Source organism: Caretta caretta, chromosome 6 (genome assembly GCF_965140235.1).
Source record: "Caretta caretta isolate rCarCar2 chromosome 6, rCarCar1.hap1, whole genome shotgun sequence".
Taxonomy (NCBI): domain Eukaryota; kingdom Metazoa; phylum Chordata; order Testudines; family Cheloniidae; genus Caretta; species Caretta caretta.
Genome location: NC_134211.1, coordinates 18,412,518 through 18,433,507, shown reverse-complemented (window position 1 = coordinate 18,433,507; position 20,990 = coordinate 18,412,518). Strand labels below are relative to the sequence as shown.

At 43.2% G+C, this 20,990-nt stretch overlaps 1 protein-coding gene across 1 annotated transcript in view; it reads right to left on the bottom strand.

The window, feature by feature from the left end:
• Window positions 1–20,990, bottom strand: part of LOC125637986 (solute carrier family 9 member C1-like) — a 295,718-nt gene that overhangs the window by 74,165 nt on the left and 200,563 nt on the right. Inside the window, exons 19-21 of the mRNA XM_048853105.1 lie at window positions 20,276–20,424; window positions 13,739–13,864; window positions 6,821–6,919 (exon numbers count right to left, since the gene is read on the bottom strand). Coding sequence (XP_048709062.1) covers window positions 6,821–6,919; window positions 13,739–13,864; window positions 20,276–20,424 — 374 coding nt within the window. The remainder of the gene's footprint in view (window positions 1–6,820; window positions 6,920–13,738; window positions 13,865–20,275; window positions 20,425–20,990) is intronic.

Genomic DNA, 20,990 nt, shown 5'->3' with positions numbered 1-20,990 from the left:
CCTTATTTGTTTCAGTTTTCACCAAAAAGGTTAGCAGTGATTGGACAACTAACATAGTGAACATCAGTGTAATTGTGGTAGGATCTGAGGCTAAAATAGGGAAAGAACAATTTAAGAATTACTTAGACCAGGTCTACACTACAGACCTATATTGGTATAACTATGTCACTCAGGGGGGTGAAAAATCAACATCTCTGAGCAACATTGTTATACAGGCCTAACCCGCCCAGGTAGACTGCTCTATGTCGATGGGAGAGCTTCTCCTGCTGACTTAGCTACTGCCTCTCAGGGAAGTTGATTAATTATGCCAATGGGAGAAGCTCTCCCATCGGCGTATTAGTGTCTTCACTAAAGCACTACAGCGGTGCAGCTGCACCAGTGCAGCTGCTCCGCTATAGTTGTACTTGAAGACACGCCTTTAGACAAGTTAGATGTCTTCAAATTGGCAGGGCCTGACAAAATACATCCTAAAATACTCAAGGAACTGCCTGAAGAGATCTCTGAGCCATTCGCGATTATCTTTGAGAACTCGTGGAGAATGGGAGAGATTTAGCTGGAGTTGGTCCTGCTTTGAGCAGAGGGTTGGACTAGATGATCTCCTGAGGTTTCTTCCAACTCTAATCTTCTATGATTCTATCTCAGAGGACTGGAAAAGGGCAAATATAATATCTATCTATCTATAAAATGGAGAATAAGGACAACCCAGGGAATTATAGACCCATCAGCTTAACTTCAGTACCTGGAAAGATAATAGAGTAACTAATCAAATTGTAAGGACCTACAGTAACAGTCAACAGCCAACAGTAACAGTCAATATGGATTTGTCAAGAACAAATCATGTCAAACCAACCTAATATTCTTCTTTGACAGGGTAACAAGACTTGTGGATAGGGGAGAAACAGTAGATGTGATATATCTAAAATTTAGTAAGGTTTTTGAAACTATCTCTCTGTGACGAAATGGGGATTTTCCCTTGTTATGTTGTACGTGAGTCTTACTGTTGAACCTATGTGAGTTTTACTGTTTTGCATGAATACTGTGTGTGCCTCCATTTCCCTGTGCGCTGCACCAATACCTCGGTGGTGGGAATGGCGATGTGTGACTTTGGCTGAGACCTCTGGGGCAGGTGAGGCTGCTCCAGTTGCCTGCACCTATGCTATGACCGGTGCCCTTCGTAACCTGAGACCCAGGAGAGGGATGCAACCAGGTGACTCTTTGTCCGGGAAGTGAAACAAAGACAAGGAGGAGGAGCAACGGGGGTGTCAGAGGTTGGGTCACTGGAAGCTGGCAGTCTGCTTCGGGGGACTGGAAGAGGGGGAGTCCAGGACTTCTGGCCCAGCACTCCCCAAGATGGACTTGGCTGAAAGTCACTGATTTCTGTGCTAACAAGATCTGTTCTACGCTGTGTTCCTGTCTACTAATGAAACCTTCTGTTCTACATGCTGGCTGAGAGTCACTGCTGACTGTGGAGCTGGGGTGCAGGGCCCTCTGTCTTCCCCACGAGCCCCACCCAGGCAGACTCGCTGCAAGAAGCGCACGGTGTGGAAGGGGATGCTCCGAGATCAAACCCAGGAAGGTTGAAGCTGTGTAAGCTTCTTGCCCTGGCGACAGTATGCTCAGGGAGAGGAGGCATGCTCCCCCAGAGTCCTGGCTGGCTTCATACAGAGTAGTTCCAGAGCATCGCCCTGGTGACTCCGTAATAACCACATGACTTTCTCATAAGCAAACTAGGGAAATACAATCTAGATGAACCTACTATAACACAACTGGTTGGAAAAGCATACTCAGAGAGCAGTTATCAATGGTTCATGGTCAAGCTGGAAGGGCATATTGAGTGGGGTCCCACGGGGATCTCTCCAGGGTCTGACTCTATTCACTATCTTCATCATTGATTTGGATAATGGCATAGAGGGTATACTTATAAAGTTTTAGGATGATACCAAACTGGTAGGGATTACAAGCACTTTGGAGGACAGGGTTAGAATTCAAAATGATCTTGACAAACTAGAGAAATGATTTGAAATAAATATGATGAAATTCAATAAGGACAAATACAAAGTACCACTCTTAGGAAGGAACAATCAACTGCATACATACAAAATGGGAAATGACTGCCTAGGAAGCAGTACTGCAGAAGAAGATCTAGGGGTTATAGTGGATCACCAACTAAATATGAGTCAACAATGTAATACTACTGTAAAAAAAAAGTGAACATCATTATGGAATATATTAGCAGAAGTGCTGCAAGCAAGACAAGAGAAGTAATTCTTCCACTCTACTCATCACTGATCAGGCCTCAGCTAGAGCACTGTGCAGTGCTGGGCACCACATTTTGGGAAAGATGTAGACAAACTGCAGAAAATCCAGAGGAGAGTAACAAAAACGATTAAAGGTCTAGAAAATATGACCTGTGAGAAAAAATTGGATTTGTTTCACACAAAGAAGCAAAGACTGAAGGGGGACATGGCAAGAGTCTTCAAGTACTTAAAAAATTGTTATAAAGAGGACGATGATAAATTGTTCTCCTTAACTGCTGAGAAGAGGACAAGAAGTAATAGGCTTAAATTGCAGCAAGGGAGTTTTAGGTTAGACAGGTTTCAGAGTAACAGCCGTGTTAGTCTGTATTCGCAAAAAGAAAAGGAGTACTTGTGGCACCTTAGAGACTAACCAATTTATTTGAGCATGAGCTTTCGTGAGCTACAGCTCACTTCATCGGATGCATACCGTGGAAACTGCAGCAGACTTTATATACACACAGAGATCATAAAACAATACCTCCTCCCACCCCACTGTCCTGCTGGTAATAGCTTATCTAAAGTGATCATCAAGTTGGGCCATTTCCAGCACAAATCCAGGTTTTCTCACCCTCCACCCCCCCCACACACAAACTCACTCTCCTGCTGGTAATAGCCCATCCAAAGTGACCACTCTCCCTACAATGTGCATGGTAATCAAGGTGGGCCATGTCCAGCACAAATCCAGGCTTTCTCACCCCACCCCCCCTTTTTTTTCCCCAGGGACACACACACACACACACAAACTCACTCTCCTGCCGGCAATAGCTCATCCAAACTGACCACTCTCCAAGTTTAACCAGAACGTCTGGGGGGGGGGGGTTAGGAAAAAACAAGGGGAAATAGGCTACCTTGCATAATGACTTAGCCACTCCCAGTCTCTATTTAAGCCTAAATTAATAGTATCCAATTTGCAAATGAATTCCAATTCAGCAGTTTCTCGCTGGAGTCTGGATTTGAAGTTTTTTTGTTGTAAGATAGTGACCTTCATGTCTGTGATTGCGTGACCAGAGAGATTGAAGTGTTCTCCGACTGGTTTATGAATGTTATAATTCTTGACATCTGATTTGTGTCCATTTATTCTTTTACGTAGAGACTGTCCAGTTTGACCAATGTAAATGGCAGAGGGGCATTGCTGGCACATGATGGCATATATCACATTGGTGGATGTGCAGGTGAACGAGCCTCTGATAGTGTGGCTGATGTTATTAGGCCCTGTGATGGTGTCCCCTGAATAGATATGTGGGCACAGTTGGCAACGGGCTTTGTTGCAAGGATAAGTTCCTGGGTTAGTGGTTCTGTTGTGTGGTATGTGGTTGTTGGTGAGTATTTGGTTCAGGTTGCGGGGCTGTCTGTAGGCAAGGACTGGCCTGTCTCCCAAGATCTGTGAGAGTGTTGGGTCATCCTTTAGGATAGGTTGTAGATCCTTAATAATGCGTTGGGGGCTGAAGGTGACGGCTAGTGGCGTTCTGTTATTTTCTTTGTTAGGCCTGTCCTGTAGTAGATAACTTCTGGGAACTCTTCTGGCTCTATCAATCTGTTTCTTTACTTCCGCAGGTGGGTATTGTAGTTGTAAGAAAGCTTGACAGAGATCTTGTAGGTGTTTGTCTCTGTCTGAGGGGTTGGAGCAAATGCGGTTGTATCGCAGAGCTTGGCTGTAGACGACGGATCATGTGGTGTGGTCAGGGTGAAAGCTAGAGGCATGTAGGTAGGAATAGCGGTCAGTAGGTTTCCGGTATAGGGTGGTGTTTATGTGACCATTGTTTATTAGCAGTGTAGTGTCCAGGAAGTGGATCTCTTGTGTGGACTGGACCAGGCTGAGGTTGATGGTGGGATGGAAGTTGTTGAAATCATGGTGGAATTCCTCAAGGGCTTCTTTTCCATGGGTCCAGATGATGAAGATGTCATCAATATAGCGCAAGTAGAGTAGGGGCTTTAGGGGACGAGAGCTGAGGAAGCGTTGTTCTAAATCAGCCATAAAAATGTTGGCATACTGTGGGGCCATGCGGGTACCCATAGCAGTGCCGCTGATCTGAAGGTATACATTGTCCCCAAATGTAAAATAGTTATGGGTAAGGACAAAGTCACAAAGTTCAGCCACCAAGTTAGCCGTGACATTATCGGGGATAGTGTTCTTGACGGCTTGTAGTCCACCTTTGTGTGGAATGTTGGTGTAGAGGGCTTCTACATCCATAGTGGCCAGGATGGTGTTATCAGGAAGATCACCGATTATCATGCACATTGTGTAGAGAGTTGTCACTTTGGATGGGCTATTACCAGCAGGAGAGTGAGTTTGTGTGTGGGGGGGTGGAGGGTGAGAAAACCTGGATTTGTGCTGGAAATGGCCCAACTTGATGATCACTTTAGATAAGCTATTACCAGCAGGACAGTGGGGTGGGAGGAGGTATTGTTTTATGATCTCTGTGTGTATATAAAGTCTGCTGCAGTTTCCACGGTATGCATCCGATGAAGTGAGCTGTAGCTCACGAAAGCTCATGCTCAAATAAATTGGTTAGTCTCTAAGGTGCCACAAGTACTCCTTTTCTTTTTAGGTTAGACACTGTAAGGGTAGCTAAGCACTGGAACAAATTATCTAAGGATGTTGTGGATTCGCTGTCATTAGAGGTTTTTAAGAACAGGTCATACAAAAACCTGTCAGGGATGGTCTAGATAAAACTTAGTCCTGCCTTAGTGCAGGGGACTGGACTTCATGATCTATTAAGGTCCCTTCCAGTCCTACATTTCTATGATTCTAAAACTAAAGAGCAATTGCACTGATCATTACACTAATAAAATCTAAAATACTTCCTGTGAGATTCCTTTATTAGGTTCAGAGGAAAGGTATCCTGAAAGTGAATCCCGAGGAAGCTTATAGGCTTGATACTAAGGGTTACTACTGTATATAGGAATAATTTTTATGTATTTATTTATTTTTTAAGGAACCTGCTGAGACTTCTTAGATCAGGGGTGGGCAAACTTTTTGGCCCAAGAGCCACATCTAGGTATAGAAATTGTATGGCAGGCCGTGAATGCTCACAAAACTGGGGTTGGGAAATGGGAGGGGGTGAGGGCTCTGGTTGGGGGGTGCGGGCTCCGGGGTGGGGCCAGAAATGAGTTCAGGGTGCAGGAGCGGGCTCTGAGCTAGGTGGTAGCGTGCGGGGTGAAGGCTCCGGCTGCGGGTTCAGACTCTGGGGTATAGGAGGGTGCTCCGGGCTGGGACCGAGGGGTTCAGAGTGTTGGAGGGGGATCAGGGTTGGGAAAGGGGTTTGGGGGTTAGGGGGGGTGGCTCGGGGGTGCAGGCTTGGGGCAGCGCTTACCTCAAGCAGTTCCCGGAAGCAGCGGCATGTCCCCCCTCTGGCTCCTACGTGGAGGCACGGCTAGGCGCCTCTGCTGCGGGCTGCCCCGTCTGCAGGCACCGCCCCTGCAGCTCCCATTGGCTGCCAGTTCCAGCCAATGGGAGCTGCGGGGGCTGCACTTGGGGTTGGGGCAGCATGCAGAGCAGAGACCCCTGGCTGCCCCTATGTGTAGGAGCTGGAGGGGGAACATGCTGCTGCTTCCAGGAGCCATGCAGAGCAGCCCCTGATCCTGGTTTCCAGCTGGAGCACCGGAGCAGGGAAAGTCCCAGACCCCGCTCCCCAGCAGGAGCTCAAGGACCGGATTAAAATGGCTGGCAGCCCGGATCTGGCCCGTGGGCCATAGTTTGGCTACCCCGTCTTAGATCAAGAATCTGCAAAAGTTCCCAACATTTCTTTGCATGAGAAAATACCTAAGACAAAACTCCCTGACCTTATGAGAGGATGGAACATGTTCTTTTATTTGCAAAACCCTGTGGAAGCAACTTCTGCCTCAGTAAATTCTCATGAGAAGATTTCCCTGAAAAAGGAAGTGGCGATGAGAGGATATCATAATGACATACTAAAGGATGTAGCCCTTCTCTATAATTTTAAGGACACAGTGTTATAAGTTGATTAAAAAAACACGTTATGATTTTTACATACAATGTTTAGAGGCTAAGGAAATTCTAGAGAGCATTTTAAGATTGCTCATTTGGTCAGATTTGAAGACCTCAGCAGTAGAGGAGCTCCTCAACCCTCAGGTGGAAAGGTGGCACAAGCTATATACCCCTTAGAAGAGTACTCCTTACCCAAGAACAGTTAGTATTAACTTCTAAGTAAGCAGAAAACCCCTGACTTCTAAAAGGGAATAATATCAAGACCAGCAGTTGTAAGATGTGTTGGCAGATGGAAAAAATAGGAATTTAGCATGTAGAACCTCTTGCCTCTTTATAACCTCCACATCAGTGAGCATGTATTGAAGTGCACAGTCTCAATAAGACAAACAGCTATTAATTATTCCACAGTTCACGTGGCGGGTACACAATTCCAAGATCTAGGAAGACAATATAATTAAGGTGAACTTTGAACATTTTCAAATAGAGTTTAAAAGGATAACTCCAGCATTTTACTTCCCTTGAGACTACCAACTATAAATTTCACAATACATTTTGAGCAGTAAACATAACTTACCTTTGTCATTCCGGAAATAATTAGGTGGATTCCTTGTGGCATTTCATGTTCCTCACATATAACATCTCCATAGTCATAACAAAGGAGCCTTGCTTTTTTCTAAAAATCACAAGAAGTAGATTCATTGTAAGTTTAAACAAAACAGTACAGAATGTATGGCATCTACCACACTTCTGAGCATTCAATGACTAAACAACAAACATAATAGTAATGATGGATTTTTAGATTTTATTAGAATGTTTCAGAGTACAGTTGTTTTTTTTTTCCAAACAATCACAAAACAAATAATGCAGGCCAACACTGTGGTAACATTTATTGTCATTACATTGCTACTTCCCTTCAGGAAAGTAATGACAGAGGCCAAAACATGACAAATATTGGTCGTGATTATTTAAAGGAAGATGGTAGTTATATTCCAAAATAATTTTATCTTAATCATAGAAAGCACCAAAAAATCAACACATCTTTTTTATTATGTTCTTATGTTGCTAGGGGGTTATATAAGGCATAAGGGGAACACTTGAAGCGTAACAAATCTCTCATTAAGAACCCTATTTTCAAAGCAAAGAATCAAGTTACTTTTATACGGTTATTTTTTAGGGTCACAGGATACTCATACCAAAGAAAAAAGTACATTTTTTGTTTAAAATGCATGATGGTATTGCTATTGCCAGTTTCCAGTGCAATAGCAACTTGTGCATATTTTTCAGAGTGGAGAATTTTTTCCAAGCAAATTAGAGTTCTGAATGAGTTTATTCTGAAACATTGAACAAAGGTCACTGACAAAAAATAGCTTCGATAGCATCTACATTCATTCAACTTTTCACTCCAAATCCTGTTCTTTATACTGAACAGACATTATTCCACTAAACTAAGTTCTTGGTAAACACAGATCAAATTGTATTTGGTATAACATTTGAACATTTTGAAGTTATAAATAAAGAAACAAACGGTTTGCTTGATGAAATGAAAAACTGGAACACTTCAGGTGCCCTGATAGAAATTCTTGGGACGCTGGGGCTTCATGACTGTCCTGGTTAACTCAGGTTGTATGATCACCCTATCTTTTACATTTTCATCAGAGTTTATAATTTTTAGACAATCCTTATGAATGCTGAATGGGTGTTGATGGTAGTATGGGGGAACATTTTGTTTGGAACTTTTCTGGCATACTCAGCTCAGAAGCAGTCGCTGTAATCTGCACTCTTTACAAGTAAAAATAAAAAAAATGTGCACCAAAAGAAACTGTCATATAAAAGTTTCCATTTTAACCTTGAGAAGTGTTTTGTCCCAAGAGTTCTAAGTTGGGAACTGCCATATCCTTGAAAGGGTTCTAAATTGTGAGAACTCAAATATAACTAGATTCCATCCCCCTCCTTTAATAGCAAGAGCATTCCTTCCCTATCCTCTCTATACTATGTCTCTTCCAACTTCCTCATCCTCTCCTGACCCTCCAATGAGCACTGGACAATCCTGCCCCCTTTTCAGTAAGCCAGCCACCCCATGCTGCTGACACATCTCCTTGTTACCTTCCTGGATGCTCTCTGAACACCATATCAGTTTCTCCAAATCCTGTCTTTCCCCTGTATTGGTTCTCAACACAAGGAAGAGGCGAGGCATAGGCAGAAGTGGGAAACAGGGCACAATAGGAGGGTTGACCTTGGAGAATCACTCTACGATAGGGGTTCTGAAAATTTTCAGTGTGGACACACCTTAATAGAGGGATTGTCTCATGGACACATTTCCCACTTATTCACAATCATATAAAACCCCTGTGGCAACTAAAGCATTTGTTTATATGGAAAAGTAAAAAGAAAAGGAGTACTTGTGGCACCTTAGAGACTAACCAATTTATTTCAGCATAAGCTTTCGTGAGCTACAGATCACTTCATCGGATTCATCATTGCATCCGATGAAGTGAGCTGTAGCTCACGAAAGCTTATGCTCAAATAAATTGGTTAGTCTCTAAGGTGCCACAAGTACTCCTTTTCTTTTTGCGAATACAGATTAACACGGCTACTACTCTGAAACCATGGAAAAGTAAGTTAAAGTAAGACAGTATTTAGATATTTTAGCTGTCTTTAATACAATATGTGGACATCTGTAGGAGTAGCTGGAAATAAGGAGAAGCGCCACCTTGTGACTTGCCAGCTTCCCATAGACTTCCAACAAATTTAAGAGCTGCTGCACTAGACAAGAATATAATGCCATTGTTCTTTGAGTTAAAATTAGAGCTGTTTATTTTCAGTGCACGTGTTTAGCAAAAAATGGTTCTTTATCTTACAGTAACTATGGTTCTTCAAGATGTGTTGGCCATGTGAATTCCTTTCTTGGTGTACATGCATCCTGTGTGTGCAAGATTGGATTCTTTTGGCCAGTAGTATCGGGCTGGGGCCATGCCTGCTAGATGTCCTTTCACCCCATACTCAAGGGCATAACGTGCCCCACTCACTTCCTTCAACAATAAAGTATACCAGAAGAGGAGGACTCTGTAGTAGTGGGGGAGGAAGAGGATGGGTTGTGGAATCCATGTGTACAACACATTTCAAAGAGCCACAGCTACTATAAGGTAGGTAACCATTATTTCTTCTGTGAGTGATTATCACAAATTGAGACAGTTTATACCAATTCAGGTAATTGTGCTTGGAGAGGAGGTTTTAGTAGTTAGCCATGTACATTTGGAGGCTGGCAAATGAAAATAATTTCCACCTGAATAGATAAGCATTGTTCAGGTCTTTCTCCATGGGTGTAGATTTGGGAGGTTCCTGCCACTTCAACTTCTCCTGGTCCATGGCTACTACAAATGACCCGGATACTGGGTGAAGGGACTTGGTACCTTGTATCAGTTCTCCTGGAGGTGCTGAGTACTGAAGTCAGTGCTGAGAGAAAGTGGTCAGCAGATTTAGTGGGTACCACTGGTGTTCTCTTGATAGCTAATACTGGGCACCAGAGGAAATCTTTTTAGGCCGTTGGCCCTTTGATATTGGAGTCCAAGATAAGTCGGATGTTTGATGATTTGTGTCTTGACTTGGCAGGTACCAGAGAAGGTGTCCTACACCTCTGCTCAAGGCTGGAGCACCGCTCCTTTCTACCTCTATTAGAGGTAACTGAGGCCAAAATGAAGGCAGATGACTGGGGCCTCTTGGTGAGTATAGCCCAAGAGCTCAGGTGGAATATCAGCTCACCAGGGCGCTCATGGAAAGGGACTGACTGGAAGCCTGAGGTTTAGCTATGTCCTTCCTTCCAGTGTCTGAGGAAGCTTGCATTGAGTGCTCCAGGAGAATAATTTTAGGTGGGCTTCTCTAGCTTTCTGAGTTCACTTAGAGAAGGAGCAATATATGGAATATTGCTCAGGAATCTATCCCTCTCCTAGGCAAAAAAGGGGGGTCCAACAGGGTGTCTCTCATTAAGTGACATTTACTAAAGCTTCACAAGAGAGCAGGCTTTGAATACAGGGGATTTCAGTTCTGCAATTTTGCTAAAGCCCCTGAATGGGGAAGGAAAGGTGTGGGGGTCTAGTCTAAATCTAAATATCTGACTATAATTTTTTTTGGGGGAGCAGTTGTGCCAATGGGTAAAAACACTAATATACACTACTATCTAACTAGCAACTAACTAGCTATTCTAAAGACTAAGTAACACTAATTGTAGCACAGTGCACAAAGGTGCACATGGACAATACTGAGGTTCAGTTTTCCTGCCATGGGTGGTAAGAAGGAAATGAGGTACAACTGGGCTTGCTTTCCACTTTATGTCCTTGGTTAGGGGACACAAAGGCACTTAGGATGCAATCGCAGGCCAATGGACACTACTGGCCAAAAGAATCTGATTTTGCAGATTGGGTGTATGAGTACCAAGAGTGGAGTCCAAACGGCCAATCACTCTAAGAACAATAATTATTTCTCCTATGCACTGATGAGGGCAGGATATAATAGTTTCTTTTTCTATAGCATCAGTTTGAAAAGTTTCATTCTTGTATTCATTACAATATATTGAATATAACTGCCTACAAGACTGATTTGAGAGACCACATTTTCAAACGTACATGCAGTAAGTGTGCCTGGTGCAAGCACACCACAATTTCCTGCAATTTCAATAGACTGGATAATTGCCATAGTAACATGCAGTTGAACATACAACTACCTATTTTTATAAGTTAGTTCTCATTCATATGTGCAAATACAATAGACTGGTGGTGCAAGTTCCATGCATTCATGTTTGAAAATTTTTCCCAAGAAAAGGTGAAGCAAAGCAAGACAAAAGAGAGTTAGTGTATGGATATAAAAGGTGCTTGATGCCTTTTGCCACCTCAGTTCCTTCCAACCACAGCAGTGAAAGCAAACGAACCTCTCCAGATCTCCTAGCAGTCTTCCTGGCATCTGATGCACATGTTCATTGTCTGAAGTGCATTGTGGAGGAATCAATCCCCGGTGTGACGTTATTGACATAAACTGTGACTGTATAGATCATTGTTGCAACCAGGGTCCTATGGTTGCACCAGTTCTTGTACAGAGCAGGCCAAGTGGGATGTCTATGGAAAGGTTGTAGTTTGATGGTTAAGATTATGCTGTCTGTATGTATATCATTTTTGTATTTGAAGTTATGAATATTGGCTACGTATTTGTTTGATTTTAAGTAGCCTCAGTGAAGCATTTGATCAGCTTCTTGAGAAAGGACTATTCTCAGTAAGTGCCCAATCAAGAAACAGTTAACTGACAATGGACTTTGGGAGACGTCAGTCCACATCTGAGCTTTCCTGGGAACGTTCAAACTAACATGTAAACAATGGCATTGGCCTGCAAAAAGCTGAATCATCCATAGACATGTGACTTGCCCAGGTGGCTACAGACTCCATCTTGTTGTTCTGATTTTGCACAGGAGAACAAAGGGGTTTCCGCCCACAAGAGAGAGGATATAAAAGGCGCTGGAAGCCCTTCCATTTTGTCTTCAGCTGGCTCAAAAGATAGCCTCTCCACCCTAAAGAGATGCCTGAAAGAAACTGGAACAAAGAACAGTAACTACAGGGGTGTGAGTGATTGCTGGACCCAGACTAGGAAGGAGTCTAGTCTGTGAAAGAAGTTTATTGGAACATCTCTGAGGGCGAGATTTACCTGCATTTAGTTTCTGCTGTATTAGGTTTAGATTTGTGTGTTTTTGTTTTATTTTGCTTGGTAATTTACTTTGTTCTGTCTGTTACTACTTGGAACCACTTAAATTTTACTTTTTATATTTAATAAAATCACTTTTTGCTTATTATTTACCCCAAAGTAATTAATTAACCAAGTAATTAATACCTGGGGGAGCAAACATATCTATCAGTGTTATAGAGGGTGAACAATTTATGAGTTTACCCTGTATAAGCTTTATACAGAGTAAAACAGATTTATTTGGGGTTTGGATCCCATTGGGAACTGGGTATCTGGGTGCTAGAGACAGGAGCACTTCCTAGGCCATCTTCAGCTAAGTCTGCAGTGTTTGGGGGACGTGGTTGAGAGCTGGGTCTGTGTTTGTAGCAGGCTAGCATGTCTGGCTCAACACGACAGGGTACTGAAGTCCCAAGCTGCAAGGGGAAAAGGGCTCAGAGGTAGTCTCAGCACATCAGGTGGCAGTCCCAAGGGGATTTCTTTGACCGAACCTGTCACACCCTGCACATTGTGCTATCTGTAGAATTCACACCTCGGGTCCGCAAAGAGAGACAAAATGGACCTCAGGCCCTTCGATTACAAGAGGTCTTGTTAGTCAAGCCTCTTTGATCTGATAGTTCTAAAGGATGCTGCTGCACTGGTCAGTGCAAGTTCCAAGAGTGGGAATATGCAGGGGACACTCAAAGAACATTTTTGTAATTTTTTTTACACTTAAACTGAGGCAGGAGTGCAGGGTCACTCCTTACAGAGTAGAGATATTGGCTCTCCCCAGGCCAAACCTTCACCTTATATTATTATTACATAGCACAAGTCTCCCTAACATCTGCCTTTGACACCACCAGTACCAGAAAGGAGCACCATGTGGAGCCAAAGGAAAGGGGAACCAGCTATGTCTTTGGAGAGGCAGTGAGAAGAGATGCGAAGGGGCTGGGAAAGTCAGCAGGGATGTGTGTCAAATTGGAGGGGAAAGTGGTGATGTGCTAGGCATGGTAGGAGCCATCCATATGCCCCATATGATGTCCCCATGTTCCACAGAAGGTGTTCAACTTTCCCAACAGAGGATAAAACAAAGGAACTAATATGTGACTATGGAACTTTTAAGAGCAGTGAGAGCAGGAGGCAATATACGTGCGACGTCATCTTCTAGTGAGATCTCCTGACACAAGTGCACAGTTCTTCTCATGCCACTTACTCATTTCAACCAATAGAACTGCAGCATGCAAATTGGCCAGAGAGGGAGTGTTATGATTGGTTACCTCTGAAGTCACAATGTCTCAATTTAAGAATGAGCTGAACTATTGAGCTGGCCCTGTCTATAATCATAACAATTCAATACACTGATTATTAATAATTTAGTTGAATTAGAACCTAATTTCTTCAGATATACATGAAATTGCAATGGCATTAAATATAAGAAAAGTTCAAAGACTCTGTTTTATTCCATTATTAACATCATTTGGGCCAAAAGAAAGATCTGACAAGTGCTAAATTTCTTAAAAGGGCCCATTTTAAAATTATGTTTTAAGTCAAACTAATTAAGAGATTTACTTGTAAATTCTCAGAAAATTAATTTAATATTCAAAGAATAAGTGTGGTAAATTTGGGGAGGATATGCTCCATCCTTCATACATAACAGAGGTTGAATCCCTTCTTTAAGTGCAGAAACCAAGACAGCCATAACTATACAGTCAATATAAGCATCTCCATATTATTTGCTTTTTGAAAACAGAACATTATAAAGGATCTGGAACCATGTGAGAAAGCTAAACATTACCTGGATGAACTCAATTTGGTTCTTTTCATTTTCTAACCAACTGATATTGTGTAAAAGCTCCTCTGCAGTAGGTGGTGCAATAGTAGTTGGAAGAGTTCCAAGGTTTTTTTTTTTTTTCAGAATCATCTAAACAAGGGAAAAAGGAACCCATATGTAATCTACATGCATTAATTTCTCTTTGTTCTGAAGATACACTCTTTAAGCGTGGATTATTCCTTACTGAACCTCTTCATTTCGAAACATTTTTCCCCCCGTATAAGCCTCCATGTTATTCTGCCTTTTCTTAAATAGCTTTTATTATAGTACCAATACTTAGACCCCAAAACTTCAAAGATTTCCACACGTGCTTAACTTTCCACACTATGAGTAGTCCCATTGAATTAAGTCTTTTCAGGACTGGGGCCCTACTTTGGCCTGGGGGGTTAACAACTGATATTTTCCACCAGTTCATCATTTAAGTGGACTGGCTGACGGAGTGGGAAAGGACGGGTTAAGGTCAAAGGCTTAAATCATCCAAGCATATCATAATACAGCTCTGCCACTGTTCTGCTGAATGACCTGGACAAGTCATTTCACCAATCTATGCCTCTGTTTCCCCATTTATAAAATGGAGATAATGACAAGTTACTTACTGTGTACAGTAACGGGAGTTCTTTAAGATATATCGCCCACATGCACATTCTACTATTAGTGTGCATATGCCTCTCTCGAGTTTGGAGTCTTTTGGCCAGAAATGTCTGCATGGTATGCATGGGCCCTGCAGCTCTTTGTGCTCCTCAGCAAGTGCATAGAAGAGCAGAGTGAGCCAGCTGTCTTCAATTTCCTCTCAACCACAGAATCCCAGGTTTGTTTGTTTTTCCTCCCCAGGGAACTTTGAGGCAGAAGGGATGGAGGGCAGGTCGTGGAGTGTGCAGTTGGACAACACATCTCAAAGAATTACAGTTACTGTGCAAGGTTAGTAATTTCTTTTTCTCCTTTGAATTATTCTCCATATGAACATTCCAGTGTTGGTGACTCCCAAGCAGTTGACCTGTACATTGGAGGTGGGAGCTTGGAGTTAAAAATTAATGACCAATGCACAGCCTTGCCAAATGCGGCATCTGACCTGGAGGCTTTGGTAAGTGCACAATGCTTAGTGAATGTATGAATAGATCTCCAGGTCACTGTCTTGCATATAACTGGGATAGATATATTCTTTAGTGCAGCTATGGAGGCTACTTAAGCTCTCAGTAGAATCAGCTTTAATGATAGTAGATGGGTCCTTTTTTGTAGTCGCATACCAAGTCTTCACACAGTCGGATCCAATTCAATAAATGTTGGGAGGATATGGCTTTGCCTTTCATCCTCTCTACAATAGCCACAAACAATATGTTTACACTGTACACTAAGCCCGGGCTCTGATTCAAGTTTGAGCCCAAGCCCTCCATCCATCCACACACAAGTCCATTAGATTTGGGTCAGCAAACCTTTAGGATCTGGGTCTTTGGATCCTGTTAGGGGACTGCATCAGAGCCTAATCCCACTCTGACTCAGGTGCAAGCCTTGTCATTTTTCAGTGTAGATATAGCTCAAGCTGCAGACTCAAGTCAGGTAGTTGTGTAATGCAGTATGCATACAGCTGAGACCCAGGTCCAGCAACTGTAAACCTAGGTTTACAATATAGTGTGGATGCTCAAATGGAGGCTTGGAAATACTGAGTCCACAAGCTCAGGTCTGGCAGATGCGGGGTTTACAATGCAGTGTAGATGTACTCAAAGAGTTTTGGTGAAGATCTGCAGGTTTGTTCTTTGGAGGTAGAATGCCAGGGTTCTTCTGAAATCCAAAGTACGAACAGCTTCCTCTGTTTTATTAGAGAGATCTATGGAAGAACACAGGTAAGTGGATTTGTTGATTCAGATGGAATTCCGTGACCTTTGATAAAAACTTGAGGTATGTTCTTAACAAAAACTTGTCTGGGTAGAAAAATATACAGGGAGGATCAGCCATCAGTGCTTACATCTCTCCTACCCTCCTTGCTGAGATAATTGCTACCGAGAAGGATGTTTTCAGTGACAAGTATGGAAAAGAACTTTTAGCCATCAGTTAAAAGCTAGGGCCCATGAGCACTGAGAGAACCAGGCTGAGATTGTATGGAGGGATAGGGTCCTTGATAAATGGAAACACTCTTATTAGGCCCTTTAGAAATGTTATGACTGTTGGGTGAGAAAAAGATAGATTGACCCTCTATGCATAGATGACGTGCTGAGATTGCTGTCATGTGTACGTTTACTTAGCTCAATGATAGGATAGAGTGTTTCAGTTCTAACAAGTAGTCTAGAATTGTCAGTATTGATTTCCTGAGGGTTCAGGGATTTCTGATGACACCAGTGAGAAAACCTTGTCCATTTTGCCTGGTAAGGTTATTTCAGAGTCCTTTCCACTGTTAACTAGGTGGTCTAGAACAGGAGAGGAACAGTCATTTTACATTCAACATCCATCCAAGAGCCAGGCTGTATGATGAAGGGAATTCAGGGCTGGGTGTAGGATCTTCCCCTTGACAGATGATAATAGGTCTGTTACCGGAGGTAGAGCCCTGGGTTGGGAAGCTGGGAACCTCAGGATGTTGGGTGTCACGACCGGGGCTTGAGTGGTCAGACCTACTGGTCGGAGCAGTGACTGTCATGCCTAGTGGTCAGAGAGTGATGGTCAGAAGCCAGGAATAGCACTGAAGATCAGAGCCAGAGTCAGGAAACAGTAGTCACAGCCATGGGTCAGAAGTCCAAGAGCAAGCTGAGGGGCAGGTTTGTCACTACAACTGGCAGGGATATTCATCTTGTTGTATGGACAGTTCCTGGAACTCCTCCTGGGCCTACATAGGGTGCCTTAACTCATGAGGACTTCTCTGGGGGAAGCTGGATCCTTGTAGCCATGATAACCTGCGCATCACCAAAGCCATGGGAACAAGAGGCAGTATCTGCTGAATCTAATGCAGCTTACAGTCCAGTTTTAGCTAACAAATGCCTGCAGCAACCAAGGATGAGAACTCATCGCTGGAGCCTGACAGCAACTTGTCATTGAAGACCAAGAGTTATCCAAAGATATGGAAATTACATCTTGCCATCAGAGGTTGATAATTAGCTAGCAGAAATTGGAGGCTTGCAGAAAAATAGTATTTTCTGCAGAATAAATCTCATCTCTTCGGCTTCTTTTCTTTTGGTGGTGTTCTCTTCTGTCTCACTTCTGGGTGGAACTTGGTATTTTCTGTCCACCTTTCTAGACATGGATATACTTGTAACTGGGGTCTCTCATAGCAACTGGAACAGATCCATCAATTATAGGCAAGCTTAGCCTATCTAGAGAGGTAGACAGCAAAAATCCATAAGTTTGTGGGTGGATTATTGGACCTCTTCCAAGGGTTGGAGTGCTGCTGCTATTCTTTTCAGGTTGTCTTAAAAATCCTTTAAATCATCCAGTTGTGGGGCCATGGGAGGCACCACTTACTCATCTGAAAGTGATAAGATGGCTGGTCCTGCAGGGTCTACTGGGAGAAGTGCGGTTTCCTCTTCCTCATGATTACGGGAGACCTGAGCTGGTAGACATTTAGTTGCCACCTGAGTAGCTGTAGCCATGGCTGAAGGAGTTTTAGGCATGTGTGGGGAATCTTGTCTCCCTTGCAATGACCAAGGTCCCCAATAAGGCCACACAGGCATAGAGGTGTATAGAGCTTGAGACCACATTGTAGGGAACCATGGTACTGGGAACCTCATCGTTCCCATTCATCTATCCCTTGAATAGTTCCTGAGGCTTCTATGGGAGGACCCCAAGGGAAGTGGTACCAGGGGGGTCACAGCTGGGCCGATAAGGGTGCCTCCGCTGCCTGTCTGGGCTCCTGAGAGGCAATGTTTGCTAGGGCTATGTCCTGGGACTCCCCTGAGTCAGATGATGGTTTCATTGGAAATGGCGGGACCATTGGTACCAGAAGTCACTGGTCTGATGGGTGGGGAAGGGGCCTCTGCTGCAGCAGGAGCAATGATTCATCCTTAGGTACGGGGACGACCCAAAGAATGGACGGGCCCGAGAGAAGTGGAGACTGTAGGTACGGCAGAAACACCTCCTCCAGTGTTATGAACTTCTATGTATATCCCGGGGCTTGTGGGGTGCCCATTGAGACTCTGGAAGATCCCGGTTCAGAAGTCAGAGCCAGCCAGTCTACATACCGGCGAGGCAGCACTGATGGAGCACCTGGAGCCACACTTGTAGCCGGGCACTCCAAGTGTCCTGGTATCAAGGTCATTGGCAGTATCAACGGATCCTACTTCTTCTTTGCCTTACCCTCCAGGGCCCATGCAAGACATTTCATCCAACATGGCATGGCTTGGAGAGGAAAAGTCTCTCTTATAAACAGTCTGCTGTGGAGATCTGCTCTTATGCTGATGAGAGTGTTTCTTACTCTCATGGTACGGCATGCCCTTGGGCTTTGGTACCGGTGTTACCCCAGAATTGAGGGGAGTGTTACCCCAAAATTAGATCAAGCTAATCACAGCCATATTGTGTGCATTGAACCACTATTAATTAATAAAATAAACCATCACATAGTTAATGGATAATTTGGACAAGCAGGGCTTTTGGAGGCAAGGTCAAATACTAGCAGCAGGCTTGCAGTTTCTGCTAATCAGAATGGAAGGAGGGAAAAAAGAGTCAACAAATTGAGACCAAAAGAAAATAAGTGGATGGAGACCTAGAGTTTGGGCACGTTTGATATAGAAGCTTATTATGGCTAAGATGGCTAGGAATGCTTTGTTGAACTTATTGAAGTTAGGAGACATGATGACCCAGTAGGGGTCACTATGAGTATGTGTTTTGTAAAAATTAATTATAAAAAGACTAGATAATAGAGTATACTTTGGAGCAGTTCTCTGAAGTTATCCTGAGTGACTTTTTCCGGATAGCATACTCCCTGGCAGGGAAGCGACCAGCAATCACTGACCTGCTGCTAATTACTTGATACCATCTCAGATTTTAGGTAATTATTTTGGATGTTTTAAACCAATTGTTTATGTTTGTGTGTGCTTAAATCTAATAAATAGTAGTTTTAGATGACAGCATGCTTATTTCTATCAATCTTTCATCAGCTAGAAGCACTGTACCCCCATTGATTTATTCCTGACACCACCTGAAGTGAAACAGTTAAGTTACCACTGCTTTGGGTTCTGAAAACCCTGGGTAACACCAGTGTCTCCACACCATAGCTCGTGCTGGGAAGGGCATTACCAGTCGGAAGAGGCCACTGTACAGCGGGTGTCTCCCTGGCCAGGATCAGAGTGCTTTCAGAGCCTCATTGCCTCTTCCATCAGGAACTTGCAGAGTTGGAGCTCAAGGGCCTCTCTAGTTCTGGGTGGGAAGGACTTGCAGATGCTGCTCTTCACCAAGATGTGCGCCTCGACCAGACAGTAGAGGCACCATTGATGAGCTTCACTGATGGAAAAGGAGGAATAGGGGTTCCAACTCAGGCCATGCAGTGGTAAGACGAAACTGGAGTGGTATCAACCCACACCACCCCTTATATACTTGGTCAGGAGCATGAGGAGCCACACTGTGAATATGTGGGTCAACAGACACTGCTTGGAAAAAGTTCTGGACTCAGGTGCATGGCATGCATGCGCACCCACGTGTAAAATAAACATAGGAACCATCACTCAAAGAAGATAGGGTTGCCTCTTACAGAGTTCCCGTCCTAGAGTACCTCAGTGGTAGACATTTCTTCTGATTTTTCTGAGTTCTAGTTGCAGCCCTCTTTGCTCAGATTCTCATGCAGTCCCATGCAAGTGTCTGGAATTCCCTACTAGTTTAGGGAAGAAGGCCTGGATCATAATGAACAGCAATACTAGCAGTGCCAAAAAAAACCTTTGCAAGACAGGCTGGTGCTCAGGTCAGAATTTCCTGGACAGAGGGTGGTGGACAAATACAATGCAGGAGTATCAAATAAAAATTGTATTGAAGCACTGAAAATGGAGGGCTTACTGTTTAAACAACCACAGAACCAACCAGACAATGGGGAAAATAAAGCAAGGATATATGAAGAGCTGACACAATGCTAAAGTCACAGAAATTCAGGAGCTCCTTCCCTCACCACAGCCAAGGAGGAAATTACTGGAATTATTTCTACTATATGTGGCATGACATGCAATGGCCAGTAGGGAGTACTAGTTCACATTTACCCTACCAATACTGATGTCAGGAATAAAATATTCTTTGAACTGTGGGAGTTCTGCCAGACTCAGACCAGGAGGCAGAGACCCAAGTGCAAGAATCCTGCTGGATGATTATGTTTAGATATTTGTCATTTCCACTTTAAAAGCTCTTTTAAACACGTTATTTAGGGCAAAAAACAACACCCAAACAGACCAATTTTGTGCTTCTGAGAGGTGTCACACTGAAAGCCTTGAAGAAAAAGGTCTCAGGCAACTTACTGACAATGCACTTACAATGGTGGCATGATGGAAAGCCATACATTCAGCAGCTAATATATACATGAACACTCTGAAATGCTTTTATTACCTTTTGTAATTTTGCTCCTTCATTTTTATCAACAATTCCACTTGATATCAATACTTTAAGAGTTTCTGTAGCTGTGTTTAGCACAGTTTGGACTGCCTGTTTGGTTTTCACAGCAGTAACAATATCTGGATAATCACGCTGCATTAAACCTAAAATAAATAAAAATGTTCCAAGTTTTCTACTTAAATAGGCTTTCAATGGTAACACATTGAGGGGAAATACTAAATCTGCTTGACAAATCAATAAAAGGAAAATTACTTGGTGTAATTCCATTTGTCATAGTCATTTCCTAGTCACTTATATAGAAAAAACCCTTCACCTAAAGTTATAAATCTGCTCTTACCATGAAGAAGGATGCAAAAAACAGACTATGACATCCTTTCTCCCCATCTATGTTTGAGGCAGATGAGCTTACATATGAAAATCAAACTCCAAAATTATAATTTTGGGAGAAAAATACTTTTTGCTCTAAGTAACAAAATATAAAAGGGAAATATAAGCATCTGCCTATAGAACAGGAACTCTTTCATAGATTCATAGATATTAAGGTCAGAAGGGACCATTATGATCATCTAGTCTGACCTCCTGCACAATGCAGGCCACAGAATCTCACCCACCCACTCCTGCAATAAACCTCTCACCTATGTCTGAGCTACTGAAGTCCTCAAATCATGGTTTAAAGACTTCAAGGTGCAGAGAATCCTCCAGCAAGTGA